Source organism: Plectropomus leopardus, chromosome 15 (genome assembly GCF_026936395.1).
Source record: "Plectropomus leopardus strain MGB_pleo_1.0 chromosome 15, ASM2693639v1, whole genome shotgun sequence".
Taxonomy (NCBI): Eukaryota; Metazoa; Chordata; class Actinopteri; order Perciformes; family Serranidae; genus Plectropomus; species Plectropomus leopardus.
In genome coordinates, this window is record NC_142190.1 from 25,790,639 (window position 1) to 25,817,415 (window position 26,777).

The following is a 26,777-nucleotide window of genomic DNA, read 5'->3' on the forward strand; positions in this document are numbered from 1 at the left end:
CTATGCAATGGCACTTCTCTATGAGTTATATTAAGTGGTTTTCAGCCATTTTTGGGACATTTTCCGCAGTATAGTAAACGATTTTTGGCCATTTTTTTCAACATGCTATATTAGGACTTTTTGGCCTGTTTTGGCTCTGTTTTCAGCATGCTATGCTATGGCGTGTCTCTGGATGCTATTTTATGTGGTTTTATGTTGTTTTCAGCTGTTATTTGAACATGTGATATCTTGAGATTTTTTGCCATACTATAGTATGGCATTTTAGTTTTTTTTTCAACATGCTTTTAATGTTGTTTTTGGCCGTTTTTTGCAACATCCTATGCTATGCCGAGTCTTGGGATGCTATTTTATGTGTTTTTATCTGGTTTTCTGCTTTTTTTGGACATGTCATATTTTGACATTTTTCCACATACTATAGTATGGCACTTTTGGTCGTTTTTTTGGACATGCTATTTCATGTGATTTTCAGATGTTTTTTGGACATGTCATGCCCAGCTTATTCAAGAGCATAACATAGAAGGGAGGACCACACTTTAATCATTTAATTAACAATAATTTTATTAAAGATGACACAACAAAAGCACCCCAAGATGTAGGTTAGTAGTTAGTGGTGAGGTGTGAGTGTTTGGTGTATGAAGTGTGTTGGGTGCTAACTCAAACCATCAGGAAACGAAAGGCTACAAACAATCCAAACAAAATCATGTTGGAGAACATGAATAGTCAATAGTCAGCCTTCCAGGAGGGAGACAGAGACCCATCTTGGAAAGGGCCAGACTTTAATACACTTGTGGAAGGTGAGGTGAATCGGTGGTGAAACGAGGTGGTAAACGCGGAGCAGGGGAAATGATCCTGAAACAAAAAGCACATGAAGACAAAACAGAACTGTTAAGTGTCCCAGGGGCATCACAGTTTTGGGCTGTTTTTGCACCATTCTACGCTATTGCGTGTCTCAGCAGGCTATTTTATGTGATTTTCAGCTGTTTTTTGGCCAAGTCATATTTTGCCATTTTTCATCATACTTAAGTATGGCTTTGTCTCTCTTTTTTTCTGACATGCTATTTTATGGTGTATTTGGCAATTTTTGCAACATTCTATGCTATGGCGTGTCTCAGCATGCTATCTTATATGGTTTGATGTGGTTTTCAGCAGTTTTTTGGAAATGTCATATTTTGACATTTTTTGCCGTACTATAGTGGCATTTTATATATATGCATACGGTATATGTCATTTTTTTGACATGATATATTGTGGTTTTCTTGGGATGTTCTTGCAACATCCTATGCTATGGCGTGACTTAGCATGCTATTTTATGTGGATGTATGTGGTTTAGTTGTTTTTTGGACACGTCATATTTTTACATTTTTCGCAATACAATAGCATGGCATTTTCGGTCATTTTTAGACATGCTATATTATAGTGTTTTTGGTCCTTTTTTGCAACATTCTATACTATGAAGTGTCTCAACATACTATTTTATGTGGTTCTCAGCTGTTTTTTGGACATGTCATATTTTGACATTATATATATATAAAAATAATATTTTAATGACATTTTATCACATTATTTTATGTTTTCCTGAGTTTTTGAATGACATACTTTACTGACGTTTTCATGATGTTTTTGTGATATTATTTTCACATAAATTCTTGAACAACATACTAAATTTTTTGATTATTTTAAAAAGCTATACTATATTATGCCATTTCCATGATTTTTTGAATGACACTACAATATGATGTTCTCGTGGTTTTTTAAATCACATACTATACTGTGAAGTTTTTTGATCTTTTGAACCACATATTATATATTTATTTATTATGATTTTCAAAATGACATACCAGACTATGATGTTTTTATGTTTTTATGATGCTTTATTGATTTTTTTGAAAGACACAATTTTCTATGATGTTTTCATGATTTCATGATAAATCTGTGGAAACTTCTTGTAGACAGCCTCTAGTTTCACTGATACTTCATGATACAATCTACACTAAATTTGGAATGTGTACCCAACAACTCATCAATGTGCAGAAATATTTACAAATGCTCAAGTGAAGTTCCTATGTTTAATCAGCTAAGCATGAAATTTGGCAAAGTTTGAAATGCTTTGCTCTAATTACTTATGAAAGGGGTGTTATATCAATAAAATAAAGGCATTTGTATATTCTAAAAACAGTTTCATATGACAACATTGGTAAAAATCTATGATAAATAATTAAATCAGTAATTACTATATAGAAATTAATTTAGCCTGGTAATGAATGCAGATTCTTTATTAAATGTTTTACTTTGAAGGTTATTGTTACCCGAGATAAGGATGGTTGGTCTGTTTGTACTTTTCTGACTGAAAGATTTCGTGAACCAAAGCCTGAAGCAGCAGGAGACTTTAAATTCACAAAAAAACAAAGTCTTTTATTCTGACAGTCACCTGCAGATGCCACTAGAAGCTGTGTTTCATTTCAGAGTACTGTACTACCACTACTTCTACTACTAATACTACTACAACCACCACTTATAATAATAATAATTTTATTATTATTATTATTATTATACAGAGGGAACTAACTACACATATAATATTGTAAATGTATAAAATGATTACATAGCGTCACAATGAAAGTTTTCATTTACACAGACACTTCTTTTAAAGGAGATCTTGGTGTCGCACACAGGAATATCTATACAAAAACACATTGTCAAGATTTACCACTATTTTTGCTCGGTATCTCAGTTCTTGATATGCCAACATCTAGAACAGATACCCAGATTTTCCTGAATAATTGGAAGGATTCAAATTTGACATGAGTGTTCGTTTGTCACTGTTCTCCTCACCTCTAATCACTCTTCTCTTTAGTGGAGCTTCTGTAGTAGAGGACCTGGGCTAGAAGTACACAGCTGAGACCAGCCGACACTGTGTGTGACAGCGTGGCAGATGAGCTTCCTGTGTCCTGCAGATGAAAAGTTTTAAGCAGTTAGTCAAGACAACAATGACAGATTGGCAATCATGACTCCCAAATTACTCTTCCCTTAATACCTTTATGGCATTTATAATTCAGCCAAATTAGCAATGTTTTGACTTATGATTAGTGTATGTACACGTGTATCACTTAAATCATTCAATGCAGTTATACCATAATTATATAACATAACATCATTTCAAGTATGCCAATATTTTACTTTATGTTTAGTATAAAAACCTTGAATTATGTAAAAAAAAAAAAAAAAAAACCATTACACCAACCCAATCATTAGAGAAAAAATGCTGGCATTGTTAGTTTCTGCAAAACCACAGATATATGAAATTTGTTCGGTGAAACTTAGCGCTAAAAAAGTAATGTTCAATAATGCTGTGGTTAATGTGTGATGAGGTCCAGGCACAAAAAAACACTTTTTTGGAAAATATCATGTTTTGGCTTAAAATACTCGGTTTTTGGGTCACAATCTGTGGTGGAAAACTGCCAATGTCTCAGTAAGAAATCAACCACTTATCAGGAAATCTCTCATGTTTAGTGCCCAAAAAAATGTTATAGGTTTTAAGTAGCGATGGTAATTTCCGGCACGGAATATTGAACTGTATCGAAATGTTTAATCACTTCTGGTTTCTTCAGGTAGCATAGTTCGAGAAGGTTTTCGAAACATCATGTGATCATGTCAAACTGGGAAATGTGTTTTAAAAAACTGCGGGAAACGCTGGAGTTTGAGGTGTTATGTTGTGCTGACTAAGTTGAGAGAGATTTATAAGGCTTGTGCCACAGTTGTTAGAAATATCAAATAGATAGAAAGACATACTGATTGTAATAATATATTATTATTATTGTTATCATTGATATATAGAGTAGGGTATGTAGTATATATGGAGGATTCAGAGACCTACGTCTAAGGCATGGGAGTAGAGAAAAAGAGAAGCTGGCTGAGGCAAAACAATGTGGAGCGAATATTATATCTAAATAAAAATCTTTGAATGCAATGTCTCTGAATATTATTCTTTATTCTACCTTGTTATCAATGTGTATTATAATTACAAAGAGGTGCAATGAGAACTACTAAGAATCAAATATTTCTAATAGTCCAGGCCATTTATACTACAAGGAATCTGACTTGACACATTCTCAGTTAAACCATTAAATTGCACTACTTTCAGCTAACTGTCGCATAGGACCACTCTCTTTGGGTCATATAATAATGCTAAGAAAAATTCATCATATCCTACAAGAACTAAATATATAATTGACGGTTTAATTGTATTTGCACAACAATTATTCGGTAGCCATTTTGACTCGGAAAAACGGAGCATTCTACACAAACACAAAGTAATGACTGCAAAGCCAACTTCTGCTAGCACATGCCAATGTTAAGCAAACAGGTTTTGAAGCGTTTCAAAACATTTTAAGACAACGATTTGAAAGTATTGAATTTGTATTGAATTTGCCATCTCTAGTTTTAATGGGGCTGCAAAACACTGTTTTTATTACTCACTTGTGAATTTTTTTTGGGTCGCTGATGTTGCTGCTGATACAGGTTCTGCTGTGTTTATTATTTGATTTGTTGTTTGAAATTCACCTCATATCCTGTGTCACTTTGGAGACACAGACAGGTATGAAACATGCAAATTTAACATATTTATGGTTTGCATGAATGTACAATGCCAGTGTTATCATCTGCAACTAGGATGATTACACATGTTTTTAAAGTACCATTTATAAGGAACTGTCCAAATCACAAATCTCCCATCATTCCCTTAAAGGAGCTGACTCATACAGCCGACTCATTTGCAGCAGACACATCACTAATTAGTGTAGTGTAAACATGAAATTGTGCAACTACGTTTATGTTTGTGTGTAATTCCTCACCTGTAGAGACACAAAGACAACACCCAGAGATCCCGCCCATGACAGGAACACAGACAGAGTGGATATTTGTCCTGTGTGGCCGTTTTTGTAGTTATTTCCAGCCTGGAGACCCTGGAAACAAATACAGCGAATAAATTCACTCTGTTCTGATAAATAAATAAATGCACTGTGCATAATAAAACAGCATTGGGCTGTACATAATAAAGAAGCCATTGAGTTGATACCTTGCTTGCAATTAAAGCTGCCAAACTGGAGCCCTGCATGCCTGTGACCACTGCTGCAGCTGCGTAGGAGCCCAGAAGGATCATAACACCTCCATATGCCAAGAAGAACAGCACTCCTGCCATATACACAAAAAACAGCATGATGGAAATATGTCCTGCACAAGATAAAAATGCCTCACAAGAAAATATTTGTTACCAAGAACTTTAACACCAAACTCCACTTATAAATTTAATAAATGGATAAATGTTCATACAAAAGGTCCCTGTGAGAAGTTAATAAGTGGAGTGGTAACACCACAAGGTGGAGCTCCAGGAAAGCACTGACCAAACATCAAACAGGACACTGTTTTGACAGTCACCAGAAATACTGCCATTAGCTGATAGATCATTCTTCACACTCAGTATTACTTTTAACACCAAAGCTTTTTAGTGGTCTGTTTCAGACCTCTGCATTATCCACGTCTTATAAGATAAGGTTTTGAAAATACACAGAGGCTACAATAATACTCAGACCAATGTTGTAGTGGTACTGTAAGAGTTTAGTGTATGACTACATAGATAGGCAGGTCAACAAAGAGAAGTGGGTTTACTCTACTATAAGTACTGTTTTTTGGCTGATAGGTGAGTATACTGTAAATAGTCAGAAAAAGAGATGAGTACACCCTCCACTACAACATGAACTTTTATTATATTACCACACACAGTTTTTGTGACTTGCAAAGCCTTTTAATTTGAACCAAATGAGCTAAATTATATATGGAAGTCTCATCCTCTCCAAAACAAATCTGCCATGTGATAAAAATTGGTAACAACACTGAATAAAGTCCATTATTAGCCCAAACCCCAGACATTTAATGCTTTCTAAATTTAATGACATTGCTGACATGCACCAGAAGATTATTTGGCAGTTAATATAGCAAGCAATTTCATGAAAACATGGCTGTTATGGCTGGTACCAAATCCTCACTTGTAAGTGGTGCATTGTAAATGTTTTTAAGGATTTATACTCACAAGAAATGAATGGGCTCGGGGCTCAAAGACGGGAGGAGTATGTACATTATTTAGAATTTGAAAAATGTGCAGGCATGTGTGCTAACCTTTGAGGGTTTCACCACGATAATGCAGGATGAGGAAGACAATCACTGCAGTCTGGACCAACGACAACAGCCTCTCACTCCAGGCACTGTGGAACATTTCAAGCAATACACATGTAAAGCACACATCTATGATAACAAATACACAATGTAAGCTGCAAAACTGAGAAATTCTCTCAACTCTGAGAAACGTGACAGAACTTGCGTGTGTTGAGGTGTGTTGGCTTCATCTTTTAAACATTTATTGAATATATGTCACCAGTGCACACCCAGGGACTTGTGCAAACAGCCGGTGAGTCATACATTCATGAATCACAAGCAAACTGAGAAAACAACTGAGAAAACAACTAATTTATGTTTGAACATGTTATTAGAGGTGGCTTTGGTTTTCTGTATCATAAAAACAGATGAACTCCAGGATTTAAGGACACTGGTGTGCCAAGATTTCAGAACGCTCTAATACAAAAAAAAGAACCAGTTTCTATGTCCCAAATCGAGAATTACTGGGACGTGTGCAGCATGATTATTACGTTGTAGACCAAGAACATATTTGTTGTTGTTCAGTACGTACAAGAGTGGGAAGTTGTTGGTCACAGCATACACAACAGGACATGAGAAGGCATATAGCTGCAACAGAGCGGAGGTCAGACTCAGGCCCTCTGCACTTCTACTCCACAGTATCTTCAACAGTTGAGGTAGCTGCGCTGCAGGGAGACGACAGACAAGGAGGACTGGTCACAACCACCAAATCTACAAATTTCTTCAGATAACAACTAATAAGTAGCCTACACTATAAAGAGTAAAACATAATGTGAATAAAACATCTTTAAAAGCCCCAATTGTGAAAAGTCAGAGTTAAGTGCTGTATAAACACTGTTAACGTATCAATACGCCGAACACAGTCTGTAGTCAGAAACTGTGTCTTTAAAAGAGCCATCAGGACTTTCTTGAAGCTGTGATGTTAAAACGATACTATATGGATCATTTCCAAAATGAAATATGAACACGGAATATAGGTGGCTTTGCATTTCCTGTTTAACTGTTTTGCAATTGATGTATATAACATCAGCTGACAGGAAGTAAACATGGACAAAATCTATGAATAATAGTAACAACTATAAAGTCTGGACCCCAAGATTGCGCCTCGTGATTCCAATGGAGTTGCTCGCCTGGCACATACACCAAAGAATGTTTTTAGCTCCCGGGTTTACTTCCACAATATGTGGCCCACTATATATGCACAGTAGTGTCTCTCCCGCTGGCTCTGCCCATGAGCTCCTGCTTGGCTCATCTCATAGACTTTGCAATGAGACGACATCACAGATTTTTAAATTTATTTTTTCCACTCAAGGATGTTTCTTTTACAATGGTGGTCTTTGGGCAAAATACTTTTTGGGCAGCAGGGACATTTTTCTGCAGTACCATGAGTGGCCCTGGGAAAAATTGGAAGCATGGCTGAGCTAAATTCCTGGGTGCCTAGGACCTTGCTGGGCTTTTTTGGGAGGGGGCTTAAAGAGACAGGCACTAAAACGGAGCATTTCATACACAGAGTAAACACAGGTACATTCAGGCAAACAGTATGGGAAAAATAAAGCAATTCTTGATCATTGAAGCATGCAAACATGTTATAGTAGAAACCCAGAATACAAATGTGAACCTGAAAATGTGCATAATATGGGACCTTTAATATCCATATAAACGTGAATTCTTTACCTAATTGGAGGCCTACTTTGGAGTTATTCCCATGGATGTATTGAAATGTGTGTACTTCAACACAGATGTTATTGCAGTGGTCTTATAACATCTTCACAAGCCTGATTTTGTCAGACTACTACAGCAGCTTGCTAGAGCTTTTGGTGAGGTTTGTCATGCAAATCTCAATCCTAATGGGATTATTGTGATCTCTGTAGTGAGATCCAATCAATTGTAATCAATCATTTTGGTGAGAGGAGCCACTTTTGTTAGTCATGTGTTTGTTAGTGATGATGCCCTGCCTCATGTGATTAAATCACATTTATCAGGTTTATGCAGAGGAAAAGTCTTACCAAGGAAAGTGTCCAGGATGATCCAAAATCCGGCAATTCTGTTCAGAATAAACTTTAGACAAGGCACTGCGACACAAATGACAAATATTAAAACAATTGCACATAGCAGATGGTATTTTGTAAACGGCCAAAATGGTTCAAATGTAACATATAATGACAGTTTTAGGTTACAAAATAAAAGCCTTTGCAGAGTTGAACAGTTAGTGGGAGATGCGTAACAACCCGCTCCCACCTCCCACACATCTGGAAAGATTTTCCGCAACATTTCACGCGCTTCCTCCAAAATTTCCCCACGACAACACTCACCGCTAAATTGAAAGTTGACGAAAATCCTCTCGTAACATTTTTCTGGCATTAAATGTGTAACCAGGAAGTCTTTGACGAGAGACGTGGCCATGATGGGTCGGCTACGGCCGGCAGTGGCCTCAGTAACAGGGGGAGTGGTTCAATGTTCCCCAATATTTACAGCCAAAGAGGACACAGAGGCCGGACATCTAACTCTTATCTCTGAGGGTCACCCTGCGATAGGCTACCTGTAGTCCGTAAATCTAAGCTCTGATAACAAACAAGTCACTTGCAGGCTCATGATTTTTGTTAGAACATTAATTATTTCGCTGTGTTTCTTTGAAACATCTTCCATAACAACTACGGCTTCCACCCTCACATCTGGAAAGATTTCATGCAGCAATTAAAAAAAATAACAAAAAAAAAAAATAAAACTCACAATAAATACGCCAGGCACTGAATGAGTGAACAGAAAATATTTATGAGCTTTTATCTTACCTGTGTTTGAAACAACTATAGTTGTTAAAGTGCTCTATCATCTTCAGGTGTAGGCAAAAAGTATGAACTCAGAACATATGTGTAAAATATAGGGGAGACCAGGGACAGTTGTAACATTTTTAACAACTCTGTCTGTATCTTGGAGTTCTATGAAGCAAGTACGCTTAAAATGAAATACAAATTAGTTGTATGTGTCTGCTATTAAACAGTGAAGCAGTTATTTCTGTAACGCAAACAGAAAATTCATAGTGTGGCCTTTAAAACAAAGAGTGGTGTGTCCCTAAAAGGGAAGCTAAACATCTCCATCACCCCCTGGTGGCTGGCTGCAGTATAGGTAATAAGCAATGCACCCTTCCAAACCAAGCTTGAAATCTCAAAGTTCACACCAAGTCAAGCAGGCAATGCGATTACAAAAACACATTTTAACTTAACAAAATAACTCTCAGCTCAGAATTCATTTTTTCTTTGTAAAGTGAGCTGTGTCTGCCTTTGGGTGCTAATTCTTTAAAATAGAAGTAAGGACTGAATTAAGCATGTGCAGAGTTAATCAGTTGATTTGAAGATGGATGGAGAAATTGAAAGTGTTACAACTATCCCCAATGTCCCATTCTTTAAGAAACATACAGTCTAGAGTGAAATGAGGTATATGTGTACAGACTACAGATTTTTCTCTCTACTCAAGTTAATGTGCTGGATTAAAACTACTCCATCAACTACAATTTACACAAAAAAGTTAGGCTACATAAGCATAGATAGATAGATAGGTACTTTATTGATCCTGAGGGAAATTTAAGTAATATGTGCATATGTGATAAAGTACTTGTAAGTCTTATTAATTACACCTCTTGCACTGGTTCATTGTCACTTCTCTTCTCTGAAAACAGAAAGGGTTTGAGCAAAAACCTAATAAACGTGAGGTTGTACAGCAGTTTAAAGGTGGACACAATAGAATAGGACAGACAAGGGGATGGGTGTTATACAACGATCGCGAATCACTCAATGTTTTGTTTCTGCTGCCAGTACAAATACATTTCCTTCTTTGGGATCAGAGGAACTTCTCTCTGAAGACAGGAAGGATTAGAGCTCAAAGTTACAGAACAAGAGGTTGTAGATCGGTCTCACTCTGACAGCATGTGTACTGGAAAATGCTCTCGTTGCATTGCATTTACTCTGTATCCGTTAGCCTTCACATCCATCATCTGTAACATAGTGTTGTTCTTTCCTGGCTGGGATGTTAAGTATGCTAAAGATGGACTCATTACTGAGGAGGTGAAGTACATGGGAGGACTCATCGGAGGGGGTTTAATGGTAAGTTTGCCAGGTAGTATAAAAGGGGTTACTGATGCTGCATCTAATTTCCAATCAATTTATGTGTGCTAACCACAGGTGTTGATCCCGGCACTTTTCATCAACTTGACTGGGGACCGGGAGTGCTGTGGAAATCGCTGTGGGGTGAGTCAGACAAACACTACGGGTGCTCAGTAAAAGATAATGAGAAAAGTAAGCCAGCTAGTAAGAGCACAATGAGTAAAGATTAATTTGTCAAAGTCTTATCACAAAGGCAAAGAAGAACGGTCACACTTGACTAGACTGAGATGTTTAAGCTGAGAATAACTCAATGATTAAAAAAAATAAAAAATAAAAGTGCTGTATGGTGCTGTATCACCACAGCATCGGTGTTGCAAAACTTTTACTCTTGCGATAGGTATGATAATGCACAACCATCAGAACCACAGCACAGTACAGTTCCTCTTTCATTATCTTTAAAACAAACTTGTATTTTGTAAGTTCAGGTTCTGTGGAAAATGCTTATTTGAGGGGGTACAAAACATTGCTGAGTTATCTATTACCATCTGAACATACTGAACGATTTAAATCTCTTACCTTTCTCACTGTGTAACTCCTGCAGATGTTCCTATCAATTGCGTTTGCTGCAGTGGGCGTAGCTGGTGCCCTGTACAGTTTCATGGTGGCAGTGCTCGGTTTGGATAATGGGCCCCTCTGCAAAGATGGTGGGAGATGGACCACACCTTTTAAAAACAGGTGACAAACAGAAGTAACTTCCAGATCACAGTTGACAGTATCAAAAAGTCCTGATTATTTACAAGCGTCTCTTTTTTTCCACAGTAATTTCTCCTACGTGACTGACCATAAGTTGTGGGAAGAATGCACGGAGCCAAAGAACGTGGTGCCGTTCAACACTGGATTATTCGTTACTCTGTTGGCAATCAGTTGTCTGCAGGTGTTGCTCTGTGCCAGTCAGATGATCAACGGCCTCTTTGGCTGCTTGTTTGGAGTCTTCAGCAACAAGGAGGTAAACACAAAGAGGACAGGTTTTCATGTTCAATTTGATATTTCTAACATGATCTATAACTTCAGTCCCCCTCTTATTTTATCCATTCATTTAATTCTCTCTCTCTCTGTGTGTGTGTGTGTGTGCGCGCGCGCATGCGCGTGTGTGTGTGTGTGTTTGTGTGTTTTAACTTGCAGGGACCATAAATTCCTGATAATTTGCACTCTCTCTACATTTGGACAGTTGACTGGCGCCCCCCCGATGGAAAGTTGGGAATAGTGTTCTGGCTGCATCTGCATAAAACATTCACTTTTAAATTGTTGTCTCTCAACACAGATTTTACAATTCTACTGTGTATTTCATGATGATTCACTCTGATGCAATGTATTATTTGGTGGGTTATGAAAAGCACACAATACTAGCAATAATTCATGCTTATTATATTGTCAATTTTATATAATTGATTCTACAATATGTGCTTCTGACCTACCGCTGCAGTTCTGCGTGATGTTTCATTGTAATTTGGATTATAACTACAATAAATGCCTCTCAACATTTTACCAGTGTTTATATCTATGCAAATGTTTCAGTGTTATCTAAAATTGTTAGATACATAAACTTACTGTTGAATAGCAGGCTATGAGTTCCCTAGTAGGAAGACAAGCATGTTAGATGTCAGGAAGGTTACAGTTGTATATAATTATCAGCAGATCTTCTAGATCCTATAAGTCAGGACAGAGCGACACATAAGCAAAAACTGCCTTAACATGACAGTGGAGAGCATAATCCAAACATATTGTTTACTGCTTCACAATTGGGTTACTTGTAGGATGCGTGTCCTGACATTAAAGGGTAGCTCTGGTATTTTTTAACCTGGACCCCATTTTCACATGTTGTCGTGTCTAACTGACTAATGAGTACAACAATATAGCAGCCATGAAACAGACTGCAATGTAACCACTTGGGGCAATTGAGCACGGTCACTTTGCGTCCACTAAAAGTGCTTGTTTTTGCCACTGACAGGCTCAGAATGTTATTTTAAGTGTCTGACAACATTATAGAAATGATCCCTACAGAGATATGCCTTTTTAATAATGACTAAGATCCTTGTTGTTGAACCAGAAACAGTCTTGAAATCACCATTGCCAAACCCATCTAAGCATGTGTAGAACCAGCATATTTTCACACATAACTGGGTGACCTAAGGATTTATTTTAACCTAACTACAGTTGATGATTGTCTGAACGGCGGCAATATCAACCAAGAAGGCGTTTGGGAGTTTAATTTTGCTTCTGTCAGTTTTGAATGGAGTGAGTTTTATAATGGCAAAATTATTTTTACTTAAATAAAGTGTAGTAGGTTAGTGATAATAGCAACCTCAAGGCTGTTTCTGGTTAAACAAAAAGAAGCTTACTCTTTCACAGAAAGCTCTACCTCTGTAGTAATCCTTTCCATAATGTTTTCAGACACTTATAACAACAGTTTGAGCCTGTCAGTGGAAAAACAGGAACTTAACGTGCACATACATTGACAGAGCACAAATGTCCCAAATAGTTATAATGCGGCCTGTTTCACCTCTGCCATCTGCAGTTGTCTCCTCAATACTGGACCAATTTTAAAAAATCCTGATCCAATTACAAATGAAAACACAAAACCATGAGGAAATAGGTTCAAGGTTGAAAGGGGAAAAATAAAGGTTCCCTTGAGAAAGTAAGGAAACTGCAGTGAAAGACAAACTCACTCTCATGTTGCAGCACCTGGAGATCCACCAGCCTCTGTCTGTCTCTGTGGTAGTAACTAAATAAAGAGAAGCAATTGTGGTCATATATTCATAAAAACAGCAATAATAAACAATGCTAGCTTCAGCAGTGCCATTTCATAGTAAAAGTGAATTTCCATTCACGCCATGGTTTCATCCCCACACAAGTCAATCCAGAATTCAGTATCTGTTTATGTTTAATTGTATTTCATTCGTATTTTTGTGAATAAAAGGAAACAGCCCTAAAAGGAAATTCAGAGGACACCTTTCTCGTGTCATGTAATCCACGTTAAATCATGCACTGCCTCTGCAGTTGCATTTCCTCTTCTTAATATGTCTATCACAGCAGGTTTTAAATGAATAAGAACCGGAGATTCACATCAATAAAAGATCTTAATCTTTAAGTTATTGCTGTTATGAATGTTTTATAAGTAACCGTGGTTGGGTATTGCCTTAAATAACAGATGTAAACATTACTACTCATCCAGTGAGGAGTGAAATTGATCAATATTTACAACCATAATCACTGGAGAAGAACTCTGCCCCACCCGACTGTTGCTCGGCGACACATGTTTTGAAAAGCATGGCCTCTTCTTGTCTCTTTTCTTTTATTGTCACATTTTTTAAAAATTTACAGCTACAATGTGGAGACATCTGCAGTCAGCAGCTCACCAGAGGAAGTGCAAAATGCCGCTAGTCTGGCTTGTTTATCCACAATGTGGTCAATTATCAGTATTTTGTAGTTGATGTCAATGACACATTGTTCTTGCTCTGCTGAGCGTGCTGCCACAGGTCTAAAGTCCAACCGTGCTGTGATCCAGGAGGCACAATGTCAATACATCACCAGAGTGCTGCATGCAAGAGGTAGAGTTGGAACATGTTTCTCACAGTAGATCCGTGCTTTCTCATAATCCCCACCTAGCACTTAATTAAATAATTAATTAATATATTAAAGCAACATACAAAATGAGATTCATTTAAGCATTTTGGAGGTCTGGTCACAAAACTTAACAGAAGAATGCAGTGGTGGAATGTAACTAAGTACATTTACTGAAGCACTGTCCTTAAGTAATATTATGTGGTACACAGTATTTTGTACACAGTATTTTCATTTTGTGCGACTTATATTCCACTACATTTTAGAGGGAAATATACTTTTTACTCTGGTACATTTAAATGAAACTTAGTCAAGTGAAAAATAAAGCATAAAGCAAAGAGAAAAAGCATATATACAGTGCTTACATGATATAATGCTATAATAAATATAAAATATCTAAAATTGGCTCCACATTAATGTACTATAACCTGAAAATAACCTTACATATATACCTTAGTGTTTTTTAATATTCTATCATAATACTAAACTTTAAAAAGTCATACTGCATAATGAGTACTTTTACTTTTAATACTACATTCTGCTTAACATTAAAGGGATTTTACAAAGTATGTTTAGACTGTGATACTTCTACTTTTACTCAAGTCTTCTTCCACCACTGAAAGTACGTCATAGTAATGTCACTGTCAACAATTCATCTGAATTCATTCGTTAACTAAAAAAATGTGCTTCTGCAAATTATCTACTTCAATAAAACCACTGTTGTCTCACAAAGATACCACAGAATGAGTCATATAACACTCTGCGACCTATCCCAGCCTCTGTTTGTCTACGCTATCGGCTTGTCAGTACACCTCCCACAGCCTAACATCACTCACTGTTTAGTTTGTGTTGCTAGTACAAAACCATTTGCTTCTTTGGGTTAGTAACAGGAAGGTTTCTCTAAAGACAGGAAGGATTTGAGCTCAAAGTTACTGAACGAGAGGTTGTAGATCAGTCCACTCTGACAACATGTGTACTGGAAAATGCTCCCGTTGCATTGCAGTTACTCTATACCCGTTAGCTCTCATATCCATCATCTGTAACATAGTGTTGTTCTTTCCTGGTGGGGACATCAAGTATGCCAAAGATGGACACATTACCGAGGAGGTGAAGTATATGGGGGGACTCGTTGGAGGGGGTATAATGGTAAGTCATCTTTCTTCTCGCCTGTTACTAATGGGCGTGACTCTGACTACAAGCTGCTGTAAATTCCTCTTCAGAAACGTGTGCAGCCTCAGGGTGTGTTAGTTAGATATGAAAAAGCTAAAAGTAAATGAATACTTGATTTTAACTAGTTTGCAGGGCTCATCTAATGAGTTTACTGCCGATGTAAGGGGTTTTCTAAAAACATGTTCCTTTCTTTTAACATACACTAAAAGCTTCGATTTATCAAGATTAAGCGAAAAAGTTGTGTTGACTGAATTGAACAGAATATAACAACTTTCAACTCTTGTGCCCTGCCTCAGGTGTTGATCCCAGCACTTTACATCAACTTGACTGGAAAACAGGGATGCTGTGGGAATCGCTGTGGGGTGAGTCAGTCACAGCTACAAATAAGGCATTTCATGTGCTCAGTGAAAGAGGAGGGCCAGTTTAATGTAAATAATTACCAAATAAGCTCAACAAATGAAAAAAATATCTATGTATGCAAACGTATGATTCCCAAGCTAAAGTCAATTTAAATGTTTTAAATGGTCAGAAAACAATAAAATACTTTAAGCACAAGGTTCCCATATATTTTCATGGTCAAAATTTTAAAACTTGTCCATGATTTTTCAAGGACCCATAATGAAATTTCAGTAACCATTCACAGTGTATAACACTGACATTTCTCCATCCCAAAAATTCAGTATAATATAAAAGTAGTAGTGGAGCATAGAAAAGGTATGGGAACTTTGGGATTCGTGACACTGCGTGTTAAATCACATGGTCATAACATTATTTTTCTCTAATTCAATCATATCAGATTCAAAACTTATCCAAACTTAATTTCAGCTAACTGGCATCCATGGAGGGAAAAAGGAAATGTGGGAAAAATAAAGAAACGTGTGTGATATTAAACAAAATCTTGTCACAAACGGGCGCACATTATTAACTAAATTAAATTAATTTATTAATGAGTAAATTCTTTTTAAAAAAGGTTTAACATGCTGTACTGTGCTGCATCTTCGGATATATAAGTTATAGATTATAAAACAATATGAACATTACATCTACTTCTTGATCCAAAAACATTGTTCACATGTTCAACATGTTCAAAAGGCTTGTTGAAATGTGTTTTCAGTTCCCCAAGCTTACAAATACAAATCTTGTTCCTGTTACGTTATTCTTTGCTAGGTTGTTCAGAAGTGTGATTTGATGTGGAGGTGCAGTATGACAATAGCAGTGCAGTAAATAAGTGTAAACCTATTTTAGGATCAAACATAATCACCAAACTGACTCAGTCTGATGAGAAACACGTTCCAGCTTGTTTGGTTTAGTCTGTAGTTTAACTTGTTAGTGTTTGAAAAAACAGATGGACGGATGAAATGTGGAGAATGTGAAGTGAAACAAATGTTGCTCCCGTTCCTCCTTAAACTCATGAACTCATTTATCAATAACAAGACAAAAATGTAAGAAAGAGGAGGAGGAGGGGGAGGAGGGTGTGTGTGTGTGTGTGTGTGTGTGTGGGGGGGGGTAAGCATGGAGAAGGAATCCAGTGTGAGTGAGAAGAAATGTTTCTGACCATTGCTTATCATTTCACTCCTGCAGATGTTCTTATCAATTGCGTTCGCTGCAGTGGGTGTAGCTGGCGCCCTGTACAGTTTCATTGTAGCAGTGCTCGGGTTGAAGAATGGGCCCCTCTGCAAAGATGTTCTGATCTGGAGAACACCTTTTAAAGACAGGTAACACAGTGGGGTAATTTTCTGATGCCATTTACGCTAAGTTTCTAAGGTCCCGATTATTCACAGAACAACTCCTTTATTGCACAGTGACCCAAGTTACCTGACTGATGACACATGGTGGGGGAGATGCATAGAGCCCAAGGATATTGTGCAGTTTAACATCGGATTGTTTGCAACTCTGCTGGCCACAAGCTGTCTGCAGCTGATCCTCTGTGCCATCCAGATGATCAACGGGCTCTTCGGCTGCCTGTGCGGAACCTGCAACAGCAAAGGGGTGAGAAGAGTCGTACAATGATTTTGTGTCGCATTTCCATGTTGTTATCTACGCACTTTCCAGATAAGCAGTGTAATTTCAGGGACTCTTATCTTCATCTTTCCTTACCTGGTTTGAATTTTCTTACTTACAGCCGCTGTGAGTTTCTGACAGGCAACTGGCACCCCCTGCTGGAAGAATGAGAGTAACGCTCCTGCTCCACCTGCATAATATATTCACTTTGAAACTGTAGATTTTTATACTTTTGTGCGCATTTAATGATGCTTAATGCTGTATGATAATGAAACAAAAATCATGTGATGTAAACACAGTACAGTATTATATATAATTCATGCTAAATAAATGGTTAATCTGAAATAAATAAGTAAAGATACAAGCTGCTCGTCTACTTCTATGTCATGTTATAATATATTTGACATTAAACAATAACATTAATCTTTTCTATTACTTTCCAGGTAAAACAACTGTCCTTAAGAGGTTGTTAGTAAAATAAAGTACAAGACAAAATTATTCTCCAATGATTCCTTTAATATAGGTTGTTTACTGCAATAGATACATATCTATATAAACATTTCAGTGTCATCTCAAATAGTTAGCGTTTTAAAATACCTACATTTCTCAATTTACATTAAAGGAATAATGTAATACATATGTCCAAGATTTCTTAATTGCCAACCGCTAACCTGGAAACACCTCGCACATGGAATGCAATGTGCAAATGGCACATCTGATGTGGCAGTGACTTTAACTTTAACAGTACAATAGAAAGTTACACAACGCCCACAAAAAAGGCAAAACATACTGATTTAAAAGGCAAACCCTGGGTCCCAAAAGAGTGGAAACTTAATCACAGCTGGAGTGGAATATTACATGTCAATACAAAAACAGTCAGTATGATGAAAAAAGGTTAGGCTCAAATTCTGAACACCTGCTGACAGTGTTTGTTTCTACTGAGGCTGATGAAACCTGCAAGACTTCGGTCAAGACTGAAAAGGAAAGCTGTTCAATGTGCTGGGCTTTTTTGTTTGTTTGTTTTTTTAACTGGAATTGTCCTTTTTGTCACTGTACCAAAACAAACTGAGATGTGTTCCCATTATGGAATCATCCTCTGTTTTGGATCACAAGTCATCACAACATATTTAAGGCAACTTAAATGAATTAGTATAAGCCTATAGGATTGAGCGTATCATCACATTATGGTACATCAGGGTATTTAGAAATCCAGAAGATATGATATTGTCAAGCCCCGTCTCGCTGTCTAAAATACAGATGCTCTTCTTTCTATTAAACTAATACAGATACAGTACTGAATTGGGTCCACATAGTCCATAGCACATGCCACAAGAGGTCAGTCTCTGCAGCAGGAACAGGCAGCTGAGCTGAGGAAGATGGTGACTGCAGACAGGACCAGCAGAAAAAACAAACATCCTGCAACAGCAGAGAGAGACTGCAAGACAGAGCCAGCATATTTTCTCCTCCAGCTCAGTGATAATAATGTATGGTTTTGGTGAGTTTTGAGAAACTCAAAGGTGCATGGTTGTATTTCTTCTTTCTAATAAGGTTTAAGAGTTTTTATTGTTTTTTTTTTTTTTTAAATTTGAACCGAGTGAACTTGCCACTCGAAAACATCTACCAGCTGAAACTAAACTCAGCGTTTACTTTTTTTTTTGTTTGTTTGTTGTATACAAATATCACCATGTATTATATAACTCTAGTAGGTGTGAAGATATGGGAAAATAGAGAGCGCCCAGGCCTAATATGCCACTTCACAAGTCTAAATAAAATCTTGCAATCATGCAATGAGCTCAAGCATGGTTATAAAGATAACGGAGTGTTTTTCCTACCCATGTAACTCCATACAGAGAAAGTAAAGAATGATTTGAAATGAATGGCAGAAAAAGATGTTTCTGTGTGGATACAACTTTGTTGAGGTAGACATAAATTAATAAACTGGAGTGTTAACAGTTCCTCATGAAGAGGTTGATTTAGGTTGGTCAGTACTGTGCTGCACATAATGTCATTTTTCACATATAAGTATGTCTGTTGGCAAAAGCATTTTTTAGAAATTATAAAGAAACTATAGCTAAATCTAACAAATAAATTAAAATGAAGACTTCAACGCTGTAAACACTATGTCAGAGGTGGTGTTTTCCTACGTTAAAAAGAGATGGAGTGTGGCATTTTTTAGGTAAGTTAAACAAAAACAGGAAATGGTTGAAACCAGATCCCACACATTAAAAGCTCCAAAGCTTCAACTGGAGTTTTGATGAGGTTATATGGCTATAATACTTTATGTCCAGTTCACCTCTCCTTCACTTGTATCTGCATATTTTAGCTGTCAAACTGCTTCATCATGAGCTTCCTGCTGGCCTCATAACCCAGGAACAGGGCTCCGTTAGCAGGGAAGGTGCGGACCATGGTGGGGGTAAGGCCCGAGTAGAGTGCCCTCACCCCTGAAGAGAGGAACAGCAAAGATTACCTTCAGATTAAGAACACAAAGCTGAACATCTCTGGTAAAATGATAAAATAGACATCAAGCTCCACTTCTACCTACCTTCAGCACGAGCAATGGTCATGAAGGTTTTGAAAAACCCTGCCTGTTTGCCCATCATAGACATGACCTGGATACGGGACTTGACGCAGTCCATGGGATAGACCACCAGCCACAAGCACGCCCCACCGAAACCGCCGCAGAACACGATTGGAGCCACACCTTCAATACACATAGCAACACAATGATACTGTATGATAGATGTGTGAGAGTGAATAAAGAGGAAATCATGCTTTAAAGGGGTAAAATCATAACTGCTAAGCCAGGGGTGTCCAAACGTTTGTAATGGAGGCCAGATTCGATAATGTGAAAATTAACTGGCGGCCGGCTGCTTCTTGCATCAAATTAGTTATTTTTAAAATTAAAATATAATAAAAATCCCATACAAATGAGACCAATGTAACTGATGAGTGACCATCAGTAAAGAAGTTCCAACTTTCCACCACTCCTAAAAGTGGCGGTTCACACTGGTAACTTTATGTTTTTTTGCTGAGGCCATGTCTACTGCCTAGCAGGAACTGTCTGCTGTAAGTTAGTCCTGCCATTGTGAGGTGAAGGGGGAAAAATTGCAAAGTGCTATTGCTTGATTAACCCTTTGAAACCTAAGCTTTTTTAACAGGGGAAGAAGAATGCCATGATCAGGAAAGGAAGGAAAAGTCAAGAACAAACAAGGAAATTGTCCAAAAAGTGCTTCAATACGATAAAGATTCTAAAAAATGAGTTTAAATATGTAAATTTAATAAAAAGAAATATAGTTTTATGGACATTTTTCCAAGCTTTCCTGAAAATAATTATTTAAATTTACAATTTACAATTGATGTGACATTTCTTGCCGAGTTACTCATTGCTTTTTTTGCCCATGTTTTTGAGGAGGAAATCAAACCAATTTGCTCCGCGTTCAGATCTCTAAGTCCCTGTGACAGGTGTTAGAATTTAATTTAATTATTTAATTTAATTATTATTATTTAATTTAATTTAATTTAATTCAATTTAGAATGGAGCAGAGGGCCACAATTGGTCCCCAAGCCAGACTTTGACCATGCCTGTGCTAAGCCACCTTTCACAGTTAAAGTCTAACAAACTTATCATTAGTAACTAAATGTAGTAGAAAACAATTGGAAGGTAAATTCCATCAATCTGTGAGCACGTGTGATAAAAATGTTTACAACATGTGGGGAATTGTGATGCGCTTGGCGGTGGTGCAGGAAGAACATTTTGCCAGTACCTATGTCGTCTTTGTCACATTTCATGTAGTCTGCAAACATGGTGCGGCTGAGCTCATAGCCGCCAAAGAAGCAGAAGTAACCGGGGACTTCTCTGGCTATGGTGGTGGTGAGGCCCTGGAAGAAGCCCTGCGGTCCCTCGTTCCTCATGATGGATTTCACCACCGACCAAACTGTGCTTCAGACAGAGCAGAGGACGTATGGTTCAGTCAGTGTGTATATATACACACACACACACACACACACACACACACACACACACACACACACAAAATATAAATAATTAACTAATCTCTCTGTCCCTCTCTCCCTCCTTCATCCATATTAGTATAAACAGATGAATATGCCCAGAAAAAAAAACTTTCATGCACTACTACATTAAAAGGGCTCTATGCAAAATTTAGAGTGATGTTTTGATGTTGACAAAAATTAGAAGATTTCTTCAGATCCACATCTCTGGATCTCTTCCTAATTCCCTCTTTTTTTAAGCAAAGTGCTATGTCAAAAAAAGAGCAACAGCAAATAAGTTAACAATATGAATTAAAAAAACATGACTTTTAGTTCTTTGAATGTCAATCTTTTTTTTTGTTTTATTTAAACCCTTGAATTTTCATTATGGTAGTTTATCAGTTAATTGTAAAAATGAATCTCTTTTTTTTTCTTTAGAAATACTTCACCTTGAGACCTTAACAAATTGGCTTGATTTCTTTCAAAAACGTGTAAAGAAGGCAAAGAGCAACTTAAGAAGAAATTACGCAAAATAAAAAAAAAAAACAAAATTAGTTTTAAAAAGATTACAAAAAAATTACATGAAAATCAGCAAAAATAAAATAAAAGTTAAAAAAAGACAAGGAAATGAACTTTAAAAGTGCTTAAGAAAAAAATATTCTGTAACATAATTTTAAACACATAATTATGATACTTACAAATATAGCTACATTACCCTTGCTTTAGAAAAGAAGAGTTATTTTCTAAATCTACTTATTTCTTGGAATCTGCAGGACATTTCTTGACATGTTGCTGATGTTTTCTCTGTGTGTTTGGAAAGACATCATACCAATTTGCTCAGGAGTCGAAGGTTTAAATACTTGTTGAAGGCACCTGAACCCAGCACAAGAAATGTGATGTCGATCTATTAGCCAATATGTATTATCCAATATACAATTATAATGTTTGAGTAATGAAAGAGTAAATTACTTACACAATATTACCCAAAACAAATGTGAGACTATTTACAAAGCATGCACTTTTTCTCTGTTATTTCACCAATAAATAAAATAAATAAATAAAAACCACTTACTTCTGGCTCTTAGAAATCTTGCCTGATGCTTCCATTTCGAACATGGCTTGCAGCCGACACTTGACGAGCTCAGTGGGGCAGAGCACGAGCGAAGAGAAGATGGATGCTACTGAGCCCGCACAGGCTTTCTGCGTGTCACTAACGCAGTGGGAAGGATAAACAGAAGATAGAGAGCCTACATGTATTATCAGCATTAAGCTGGCTTCATGTTGAGAAGAAGGGTGGCCTGGTTAACTTCCTACCTCAGCACAGCTTCACTGTGCAGTCCAGCCGCGAAGCGGATAACCTGCTGACAGAATCCATAGCTCATGAAGAGCACCGAGTTCTCGGCGATGTTGGCCATCAGTGCCGGCGTGGTGCCCTGGTAGAGTCCACGTAGACCCACTTGTTGGTAGGTGGATGTGAAGCAGTGGATGAAACCCCGGTACATCGTAGGAAAGGTCTGCATCTTCACCTTTGCTGTGTCTAAAGGCTGCCCACTGAAGACACATGCAGCTCCCCCTTACAGGAAGACAAATACAAAACTCTCAACAACATAAGTCTTCCAACAAAAACAGAGGACAGCTGTTACATAAACTACAGGAAAATCAAAATGTGCACACAACATTGGGGCTGTGAAGAGAGACAGGGCTTGACAAGGGTACACTCCACTGAGCACAGAAAGAGTCAATAGAAACACAGAGAAACGAGCCGGAAAAACACAGGAGTCATCAAAATCTCCAGTTACGTCAGAGCTTTTGAGTCGTTTGGTGAAGCAATGGAAAAGCAGCGTGATTATTTAATACAGATCAAATACTATTTGTTGACAGGTTTGAGGAGACAAAGTACTGTAGTTACCTATGGCTCCAGCAGATAGGTCGATGATGGCCTGGACCACCGGGTGTGGAGCCATGGTGTCCAAGAAGAGGTGTCTCTTTCTCTTAGCTACCTGGTAAAAATCAAAGGAATGAGACTTTATCTCTTAACTCTACTCAGAACTCACACTGCTACATCTTATTAGAGCATATAATAGCTATTAACAGAACATAATCAGTCATTTGTTTTCCCTTAACATTCCCCTGAGGCTGCGGATTGTGTCCCACTACAGGGTTCAAACCCCATAACAGGCAGCTGGGTTATAAAGTTCACTACAATAAAACACGCCCTCATCTGTGGCAAGAGTAATTATTTACAGTGCACTAAGAATATAGTGAAAACAGAATAACTGTCATGTGCAAAATGCAAGGGAAGGTAGGACTTCTCTACAACCAAATCAGAAGTTTGAATTAAAAAAAAATTAGGCAATGGAATCTTTCTGAAGATGAAATATATCATTTTCTTGTAATTTATCTGGTCTTTTTTGTTTAATTTTAATTTAAAACAATCTTAAACTTATGTCACGGGTATAAAATAAAAGCATAAGAGCAGCAAAAGCAAGCAGAGGATAAAATTAAAAATATGTACATGATCAAGTACTGTCTGTCTCCACTGAAGCGGTGCTCAAACACTGTTCCAGATTAGTCTGCACTGAGTTTGAAAGCGAGACTGAATGACTAAAATATGTAAAAAATAAGTAACCACCGTAACATATTCACTGGCCTCCATGCTGCTTTCTACTGTTTACCGACCTATTTATGGTCTGCCTATGATGTTTAACATGAAACACCAGTTTAAAAAAAAGAAACAGGAAAACTGAGAAAAAAAACAGTCGATTGACTCCTTTCTCCGATATTTAAAGTTGGCATAACTGTGTCCTCTGAGTCAGACAAATTACAACACTCTCCTATCAAAAGTACTCCCAGGAGGCTTTTTATTCTGCTATTAGTAACATTTGTTGTCATTTCAATTTCTGTTTACATTTGTGTTTCTCACAACATTGTGAAATTTAAACCTTTGTTTTTTTTTTAATTGAAGGGTTAAAATAACCCAGTTTACTGCGTTATTTTTGTCACTTTCTGTGTTTTATATTGTGCATAAATAAAAAAAAAAAAATAGAACTTAAACATAGCTGATGGTTGACAAAGCTTTGCCAAAAACTGTGGAAAATAAAAGCTATTATGTCGACGACTCCAGGATATAAAACTGCAACAAAATTCTCTTTTACAAAACTTTCATGATTTTTACTCTTTCCATGACTTGTCCAGGCCTGGAAAGTGTGATTGTGAAATTCAATGCCCGTGGGAACCCTGTTTTTAATTTGCCATGGTATTGTCAATTATGTTAATTGTACCCGAGTGTATTTTGAATTAAAAACTGAAACGTCATTTGCTGTATTTCTGCTTTTAGGAAAAATGTAGAGCTCTTTCAACTGTTGATGTAACGTAGCTAAACTGTTAGTGTCAAAACTTGTAACACAAGGTGACCACAAGTGGGTGACAAAATGCTATTCTTTGTACATATTTTAAACATCTTTTAAATAGCTCGACAAACCGGCTGAAGGAGATATTTAGCATTTCACTGCCGTTTAGAGACTAAAAAACAGAGTAAAATGCCGAAAACGTTTCCGCTTGAGAGCTAACGCTAGCTTACATTGCTAACACCTTTAGCAACACAAAGCCGGGTGAAAGTTGCAGAAGAATTGGGGTGAATGTGTTTCTTACGAAGCGAATGTTAACTTTGTAACTTTTAGTATAACAAGCTACAGAGATAAACATGCAGTAATGAGTTAAAAATACAAACCTTGCAGGAGACCGGTGTGTTAAACTCGGAGCATCAAAGTGTCGCTGCTGTTCAGGTTAACGTTAGAGTCTGTATTTAACATATGGCAAACAATAACGTTAACCGAGTGAGCCTCTGACTGAAGCTAAGATCGCCCACAGATGACCGCATGCTAACTTACGCCACCAAATCAAACATCCAAAGTTTTATTTGGTGTTATCTCATGTCTTTCCGCGTGTGGTCATTCAATGTGGATGGTGAATGGCTCGTCCATCAGTTTTAATGGTGTAGAGGAGGAGGAGAAGCTAGAGGTTGTTTCATCATGATCCTCGGAAATGAGGAGCTCCCACTCCGCGCCTAATTCCAGATATCAAAGCCGCCTTCGCTTCACCACTCTGCTCTCTTTAACTCGCTCTGCTCTGAATGTACACTGTTATAATTGTGTACTCAATATTAATAGTAACAATACGTTGGTAAACACAGTAACTATTCTTAAATTAACACGTTTGCACGCAAAACTATAGACTTAATACTACAATTTGCAAGTTGTTAGAAAAACTTCGAACACTGCTGCAGTCAGTATCATTTTTAATCCCGCTTTATCTCGGTAAAACAACACTGTCTGTCACGTGAAGATGCAGTGATGTACAGCGATATTGCCACCGAGTGACGATCTCAATTTACGATCTATGATATCAAGTGAGAACGTAAAAGCTTCCGGTTCACATTCTTTTTTGTTTTTCAAAATAAAGCCATCAGAAGGTCATACACCGCCACCTGCTGGTTGTTTTGTGTTTCCAAATTCTCACCATTCCGGAGTTCTATTTTTGCAAACAAGGACACTTATTGGTCAGCCATGTTGGAATGTTGTTTTTAAAATTGTGTGAATGTTGCCTGCTTTTCAAAATACCTGTTCACAACAATTTTTAACAACCCAGTTTTTGGTACATGCATGCAAAAGGCAATTTGGGTTAGCGTGATTTTCTATTATCAGTGTGCTGCAAATTCACATGCAGTTTAAAAAGTTTAAAATATTTTCTATCATTAAAGTAACACATTTAGACAATTGTTGGTCTGTGTTCTTCCAGCAGTCTGACATGACAACGCTAATTTTGTTTTGGTCACTTCTTTCACATCAGTCCATTCCAACTCATAAACACTGACTGAAGGTCAGTGTACAGATGTGATGCAGCTTTGTCTTTTAGAACAAGGCTAAACATTTACACCAACTTCTGTTTAATATTACACAAAAACTCCACAAGTTATACACATATAACATATATATATATATATATATATATATCCTAGTATTTTCTGCTTATAGTATATTCCATTTCTGTTTTTCAACTTTTCATTTCTCCTGTCAAGCTGCAACAGGTCTTAAACATTTTTATTAAATAGCCTAAAAATGTGTGATCATCATATAGTTGAATAGTTTAGCTAATATAATTTCTTTTTATAATAAATACCGGTCAAACGAATCATTGTACTTACGGAAAACATTTATTAAAAGCTCAGTGCTTTTCAGTTGGACACTGTGTCACTTGCAGTTTTATGTAATGTTACATTAAAGGTTCAGACTTCTGTGGGTATCATGTTTTCTCAACCAAACTAAAAATCTATACATCTGATTTAACCATGAGTTTTTGGTGTTATTCCAATATGGATGCTATTGGTGTACTATCAGGAATAATCAGGTAGAAAATCATGGAGCAGGTTATTCAAAAGTACAGGCAGTAATCAACCTTCTTTGCTGCACTGACATTTTGACTTGTCATACTTGGAAATACTTATATACTTGGCTTTTTCCTTTTTACTTCAGATTTTAACATTAAACCGGTTTGAAAATGTCCTAATCTTCAGAGAGAGAACTGTCGAACAGAGAATTTCAAAAACAAACAGCTAAACTTGTGCAATGTGAACGATGTGGCTATAACAAAGGTCAGACAGCTCATCAGTTCCAGTCTTTTTAACTCTGCTGG

At 37.2% G+C, this 26,777-nt stretch overlaps 4 protein-coding genes across 5 annotated transcripts; 2 read left to right on the forward strand and 2 right to left on the reverse strand.

Moving 5' to 3' along the window:
• Window positions 1-540: 540 nt before the first annotated feature.
• Window positions 541-8,678, reverse strand: LOC121952962 (mannose-P-dolichol utilization defect 1 protein-like). Its single transcript, XM_088088643.1, has 8 exons — window positions 8,520-8,678; window positions 8,214-8,279; window positions 6,740-6,872; window positions 6,172-6,257; window positions 5,075-5,190; window positions 4,851-4,961; window positions 2,833-2,948; window positions 541-849 (listed from the first exon to the last, which is right to left on the reverse strand). The coding sequence occupies exons 1-7, from the start codon at window positions 8,608-8,610 to the stop codon at window positions 2,835-2,837; spliced, it is 717 nt and encodes a 238-aa protein (XP_087944769.1). The 5' UTR covers window positions 8,611-8,678; the 3' UTR covers window positions 541-849; window positions 2,833-2,834.
• Window positions 8,679-10,044: 1,366 nt separating this feature from the next.
• LOC148187335 (transmembrane 4 L6 family member 1-like) lies at window positions 10,045-11,847 on the forward strand. The gene is made up of 5 exons (XM_088088644.1): window positions 10,045-10,304; window positions 10,383-10,448; window positions 10,906-11,039; window positions 11,124-11,310; window positions 11,487-11,847. Exons 1-5 carry the CDS (start codon window positions 10,128-10,130, stop codon window positions 11,493-11,495), a joined length of 573 nt encoding a protein of 190 aa, XP_087944770.1. The 5' UTR covers window positions 10,045-10,127; the 3' UTR covers window positions 11,496-11,847.
• Window positions 11,848-14,749: 2,902 nt separating this feature from the next.
• tm4sf21a (transmembrane 4 L six family member 21a) lies at window positions 14,750-17,460 on the forward strand. The gene is made up of 5 exons (XM_042499603.2): window positions 14,750-15,071; window positions 15,392-15,457; window positions 16,677-16,810; window positions 16,898-17,084; window positions 17,218-17,460. Exons 1-5 carry the CDS (start codon window positions 14,895-14,897, stop codon window positions 17,224-17,226), a joined length of 573 nt encoding a protein of 190 aa, XP_042355537.2. The 5' UTR covers window positions 14,750-14,894; the 3' UTR covers window positions 17,227-17,460.
• A 131-nt stretch (window positions 17,461-17,591) lies between these two features.
• Window positions 17,592-25,344, reverse strand: slc25a15b (solute carrier family 25 member 15b). Of its 2 annotated transcripts, none has more exons than XM_042499353.2 (7): window positions 24,817-25,344; window positions 22,996-23,082; window positions 22,401-22,659; window positions 22,159-22,296; window positions 20,861-21,036; window positions 19,639-19,797; window positions 17,592-19,537 (listed from the first exon to the last, which is right to left on the reverse strand). In XM_042499353.2, the coding sequence occupies exons 2-7, from the start codon at window positions 23,048-23,050 to the stop codon at window positions 19,416-19,418; spliced, it is 909 nt and encodes a 302-aa protein (XP_042355287.1). In that variant the 5' UTR covers window positions 23,051-23,082; window positions 24,817-25,344; the 3' UTR covers window positions 17,592-19,415. The 2 variants fall into 2 exon arrangements, with proteins under 2 accessions (XP_042355287.1, XP_042355286.1); XM_042499352.2 differs by having other exon boundaries at window positions 22,996-23,086; window positions 24,817-25,341.
• Window positions 25,345-26,777: the final 1,433 nt, after the last annotated feature.

What these genes read in the sequence shown, in the direction of transcription:
- LOC121952962 (XM_088088643.1), bottom strand. Translation starts at nt 8,610, where the DNA reads ATGGCCACGTCTCTCGTCAAAGACTTCCTGGTTACACATTTAATGCCA. An exon ending in CGTCAACTTTCAATTTAGCG is followed by an intron (nt 8,280 to 8,519) that starts GTGAGTGTTGTC and finishes TTTGTGTCGCAG; the next exon opens with TGCCTTGTCTAAAGTTTATT. An exon ending in TCGTGGTGAAACCCTCAAAG is followed by an intron (nt 5,191 to 6,171) that starts GTTAGCACACAT and finishes TGTATATGGCAG; the next exon opens with GAGTGCTGTTCTTCTTGGCA.
- LOC148187335 (XM_088088644.1), top strand. Translation starts at nt 10,128, where the DNA reads ATGTGTACTGGAAAATGCTCTCGTTGCATTGCATTTACTCTGTATCCG. An exon ending in TCATCGGAGGGGGTTTAATG is followed by an intron (nt 10,305 to 10,382) that starts GTAAGTTTGCCA and finishes TGCTAACCACAG; the next exon opens with GTGTTGATCCCGGCACTTTT. An exon ending in ACCACACCTTTTAAAAACAG is followed by an intron (nt 11,040 to 11,123) that starts GTGACAAACAGA and finishes TTTTTTCCACAG; the next exon opens with TAATTTCTCCTACGTGACTG.
- tm4sf21a (XM_042499603.2), top strand. Translation starts at nt 14,895, where the DNA reads ATGTGTACTGGAAAATGCTCCCGTTGCATTGCAGTTACTCTATACCCG. An exon ending in TCGTTGGAGGGGGTATAATG is followed by an intron (nt 15,072 to 15,391) that starts GTAAGTCATCTT and finishes GCCCTGCCTCAG; the next exon opens with GTGTTGATCCCAGCACTTTA. An exon ending in GCTGTGGGAATCGCTGTGGG is followed by an intron (nt 15,458 to 16,676) that starts GTGAGTCAGTCA and finishes TCACTCCTGCAG; the next exon opens with ATGTTCTTATCAATTGCGTT.
- slc25a15b (XM_042499353.2), bottom strand. Translation starts at nt 23,050, where the DNA reads ATGGCTCCACACCCGGTGGTCCAGGCCATCATCGACCTATCTGCTGGA. An exon ending in CACAGTGAAGCTGTGCTGAG is followed by an intron (nt 22,297 to 22,400) that starts GTAGGAAGTTAA and finishes CCACTGCGTTAG; the next exon opens with TGACACGCAGAAAGCCTGTG. An exon ending in GACCATTGCTCGTGCTGAAG is followed by an intron (nt 19,538 to 19,638) that starts GTAGGTAGAAGT and finishes TCCTCTCTTCAG; the next exon opens with GGGTGAGGGCACTCTACTCG.